Source organism: Apis dorsata, unplaced genomic scaffold, assembly GCF_000469605.1.
Source record: "Apis dorsata unplaced genomic scaffold, Apis dorsata 1.3 scaffold_83, whole genome shotgun sequence".
Classification (NCBI taxonomy): Eukaryota; Metazoa; Arthropoda; class Insecta; order Hymenoptera; family Apidae; genus Apis; species Apis dorsata.
The window spans coordinates 737,867-742,948 of NW_006263381.1; the positions used below are offsets into that span (position 1 = coordinate 737,867).

At 31.8% G+C, this 5,082-nt stretch overlaps 1 protein-coding gene across 4 annotated transcripts in view; it reads left to right on the forward strand.

The window, feature by feature from the left end:
* Positions 1 to 784: 784 nt before the first annotated feature.
* The window catches only part of LOC102673672 (flocculation protein FLO11), a 10,542-nt gene continuing 6,244 nt past the window's right edge, over positions 785 to 5,082 (forward strand). The window contains exons 1-3 of one of the 4 annotated variants that reach the window (XM_006611104.2): positions 1,288 to 1,558; positions 3,995 to 4,154; positions 4,246 to 4,426. Coding sequence is in view for 1 of the 4 variants with exons in the window: in XM_006611102.2 (XP_006611165.1) it covers positions 1,031 to 1,127 (97 nt within the window). In the remaining 3 variants the exon portion in view is untranslated. Of the gene's footprint in view, positions 1,128 to 1,274; positions 1,559 to 3,451; positions 3,907 to 3,994; positions 4,155 to 4,245; positions 4,427 to 5,082 lie in introns of those variants that run through there. The other 3 variants (XM_006611103.2, XM_006611102.2, XM_006611106.2) reach the window with 3 other exon arrangements.

Consider the following 5,082-nt stretch of genomic DNA (forward strand, 5'->3'; position numbering starts at 1 on the left):
TAGCTTAAATGCATTTTATGAATAATTCAAGTGCATCAAAATGTGTGAAATATATGCAATGTTTCCAGCATATGAAACTGAAAAAGAGATAAGATTTTTTTTAATTTTTAAGCGGTGAGTCGAATACAGAATAAAAACTTTGACGCAAATATTTTAAAAAATAGCAATTATACGGTAATTATAAAAAAAATTGATTGTAAATATTTTATATGTACATACATATATCTTCTTTCTTTTTTATCTTCTTAAAATATTTGTATTTATGAGAGAAGAAAGTTATGATTATTATTAGAAATCTAGAAAATATTTTTTATAATTTAAAACTAAAATAATCTTTATGAAAATTATATAAAAGTATAAAATATTAATATAATTCTTTAAAGAGTTTCTAAAAAAGAATCAGAAAATTATTTCAGAGACAAAATTTGCGAGGAATTCTTCCATTTGGAAGATGCAAAACAATCTCAATCTTTCGAGGGTCTCGACTTCGTGTCGGAAACACTGACTCCCGATTCTAAAATCGTTGCGAAAGATCGTTGATCCTCGCGAGCGACCTTCGCGAAGATACAAGAAAGGTCGTACCCGGACGTTCTCAAATTTTTGCTAAAACCCGTCCCCACGGTTTTTCTAAGTATTGGCTCCCTCTCGTTGATCGTCACAAAGACTCTCTTATACAAGAAGAGAGGTAACCGAGAAGAAGCCAAACAGAAAGGAGAGGGAAAGATCGCGATGGCCTCGACGTGCCAGCTCCGCCTCGCGAGGCGCGCAGCCACCAAGTGAAAGTGGGATTTTGCTTTCTACCCGTGACCAGTGACAAGCGCGCCGTGCTCGCGAACGTCTCTTTTCTACCGTGAGGATGTGTCCACTCGTTGTCCGTTGATGAACCAACGACACACATACGACGTGTCGAAAAAAAACCGCCAATTTCAATCTCGTTACGATGACAGTGTTATTCTGACAGTTGGGCGAACAGCCTCGAAATCGTATCGTTACGAAAAAGTGCGCGGTGTGAACAAGTGCGAAAGGTAAAATGTCGAGACGCAAAAAGAACGATAACCGGTTCGTTGATGTGATTTTGACGTTTCTGATTCTTGGTTGCTCCTTCTTTTCAACCAACTGTCAACAAGGTACGTTTCTTTTTTTCTGAAAATACACCCGCGAAAAGTACCCCTTTAGAACAGCAAATTCGAGTGCATCTTACTTCGCGTTCCGACCGAGAGGGCGCGTTACTGATGTTATCCGCGCAATCCTTTCATGGATAAAGCACAGAGTAAATGCGAATGTCCTCGCGGACATATGTGTCGTGGAAGATTTATGGGATTCCAGGTTGTCTCGGTTGAATTTTTACTACCCTACAACGGGGCGCCCTCAGATTCTTCGAAGTATAATAATATATTGTTGCCGTGTGATTTACGAGCAACGGCGGACTTGGAAGTTTGTTCAACCACGGCCACTGAAAGATCCCGTTTGATTTTGACAACGTAATACGAGTGGAATGTGTAAGTGGTATTTATGTAATCCGGCGAGTCGACGGTGTATGACTGTCACGATTCACTGGGTACGGTAAAATCTCTCTGCCTTAATTCGTATTCTTTGTCGTTTTAACAGCGAATAAAATTTTCAATCAGTTGCTGTAAAATATCAATTGAAATTTTTTATCATATTTTTTATATTAGATATTTCAATTATATATAGGTTATTTTATAGGTTAACACTTTTTAATAATATTTTTTCTGTCCTTATTTTACAATCAAGATATAACAATTATAATATAATTTTACTACGTAATAATAGATGAAGAGATTGCAGATATGTTCGGACGAATGGTATGTGCAAATTTTTGTATGCAAATATTTATACTAATAGCATACTAATATACAGTATACTTCGTGTAACCCGGCCTTAAACCTGTAGATGAGATAAATGGATAACCGCTATGCAATACTAGATAGTTTGATTTCGTGACCTGGTACATTGCGATACAATACGCAATACAATAGAACCACAATTCTATACGAGTGTTACAATCGCATACCACGATAAGGCAATTGAACTTCTATTGTTATGTGCAATAACGATTTCGATATACGATTATCATGATTCTCTAAAACGGATATATCTAATTTCAATCGTGAATGATAAAATTGACATGATAATTCTACATGTACTATTTTTTCTATTATCGTACATCATATAACATAAAAAAATATCGAAATAAGAATCATTTTACGCTCATTAAATACTTAATTGAATTAAATAAAATAAAATTAAGAAAAAAAATATGATTCCGTTCAAATGAATTTCATGTTTGTGGGGTAATTACTTGGCGTTAATAGAATCATAAATTAAACTAATCAGATCAAAAGTAAAAGGTTTTCGTAATTTACGATTCATAGTATGTTCAATGATGATAAACTTGTTTATGTTTCATTCATTGATTTATTTTTTTTAATACGGAAAAATTAAAAATATAAATTTTAATTTGTTATTCAAATTTAAATTCTAAAAATAATGTTTTCTTTTCAACAATAGAATGCAAATTGTGCCTTTTTTTAAATCGTTAATAAATATAGAAGCACAAATACAAAGCAAATGATTTTTTTATTCAAAAAAAAAAACTTAGTTTCCATTTCTTGAAAAGATTATGATATATATAAATAGCATATTATTGCTTTACAACTTTAAAGGCTAATTGAAAATATGAATATTAATCATTTTGTTACGAGTTTAACTGTAAATTGAAATCTCAGATATATCCTCATTCGTGTTGTGGGCGTACAAGACATACGGTTTCCATATAAATGATTTCTGTGAAATATGACACGGTTTCGTCGTGCATCTCATGACCTCGCTCTTTTCAGTGTAAGTTTTAGTAATACTCATCTTATGGATTTCATAATAGATAAAATTCTTAAATCACATAACCAAATTTATCATGAAATTAATCATCGAATTAGAAAAGTCCAAAATACGAATCAAATCTTTCCAAAATGATTCATAACGCATTCTTTTTACGAAGTATTGAAATACCTATATTTACATTATTCTATAAATAGTGTTACGAGATGAATAAGGTATATTCATTTTTCTCATTTGAATCATTAACCTTGAAAAAGAAACTTCTCTAGAGAAAGTTCGTGCCAATATGCGTAGCAATATCTATGCATGTAGTTATTTCCTTACGCCTCGTTTCTATATCGATCGTTTGTTTAAATCTCGTGATTTTCAAACTTTTAATTTTAAAAAAGCACTATAAATTAGTAATATTTATAACACTGATTAATCAACAATTTAACAAATGAATAATATCGAATTGGAAGATTTTTTAAATATCAATCAAAAAAAATTTTATCACATTTCTATATCTATACAAAATTTGATAAATAAATATTAATGATAAATTAGTGGCGCCAATTTGTACGTGCAGTTCTTTATTAATCGTGTATACGATAGTGGAATTCGAACATCGTGTATCGAGAATCTATGATTTAATTATGAAGTATTATAATAACGGCGTGTTCGCACATGGAAAGTGCGTATCGAGCGTCGAATCTTTGACGAGGCGCGGTTCTTATTTAGGCTTCGTTTTCACTAGGATTGTAGGCCAGAAAATGGCACGATCGTGTGGCTGTTTCATTGCGTGCAGACACGAATCTTTCGCCTTTTACACTCGCTTTGAATAAGAAAAGTCACGGTACAATAAACATAAACGTGTTATTTCAAAATATCGTCATACCAGTCAGATGTAGTTCTGCGACCTGCAGTTGAATATAAATACATTATTGAATGAGAGAAAAGGCGCGAGTGATTTTAATCGGTTTTAAATTGTGTGACGAGGTTACATCATCTCGTTTATACATACGTTTACATGGAACGTACAAAGACTTCATGAAATATAACAAAGATGTATGTTTATGTATGTTACGATGTTTATACGTATATATATTAACAGAGTTGTATTGTTATAAAATCATAATTTTATATATTTCTGCAGGAATAGTAAAGAATGAATATAAATATATGTATTTTCCGACATGAGTAAGAGCATTGTTAATGAGGCCATTGTATTTTGAGATATGACTATTCATTTGTGAAAGTTGATAAGTTTTCTGAACAACAATACAGTATTTTTTGCTAGAAAATATTCGACAAAGGTAGTATGAGACTATACACATTATCGTATGATATATTAGTGATTAATTTTTAACAAAATAAAATTATGATGAATATATATAAATTTTCCAGTAAAAAAACCATCGATACTTTAGCAAGTACTTCAAGTTAAGAATTCGTGTGAACGTATGTGCGGAGAGTAGACGCGATCAAGTCGAAGGACGATTGAAAGGAGAACGGCTACACTCGCCCCATTATTTATATACAACTTCGTTGCTTAAGCTTGGCACGCGCGACTTCTCGCTCCTTTCGTATATGTACACCCGTTAGAATTCAGCCAGACACTTCCTGCTGTCTCGATCGTGAAAGTACCAAACGAGTTTTATGAAAATACTAGTATTGGCATATAAGTGGTTTCGAATTACGTCAATAGATCGATGAATTGGCCAACAATTGAAAATATCGAATCCGGATGGTATCAACACCGGATACTATAAGACGTATGATCAAGTTCCGCTAAAAGATCTAGAATGATATTGATCGAATAAATCACTATAATTTTATTAAATATCGATGAATTTCCAATGAATTTTATTACTATTATTACACGCAAAAAGTTTATTATGTTCTTTAAAAAAAGCATTAAAGACGGTTCGAAGAAAGATTGTATTAGTGTGAAATTAAATATATGATGCGAAGTAACATACTTCCATTGACATTTAGTCACGTAGCACTTACCACAAGTATTCATGCATATACTGTTAATAACGCAATAATTAATAGCGTTGATCAATAAATCGTTGAATCTGAAAAATATTTACTCGTATAAAAACAGATTTATTATGTACAATCAAGAATTAACAGTTTTTAAAAATAACTTCAACATATTTAAATCATATTAATTAATATTAGTATTACAGAAAGAAACGCAATCTAATATAATTTTCTTTTCTATATATATATATATAT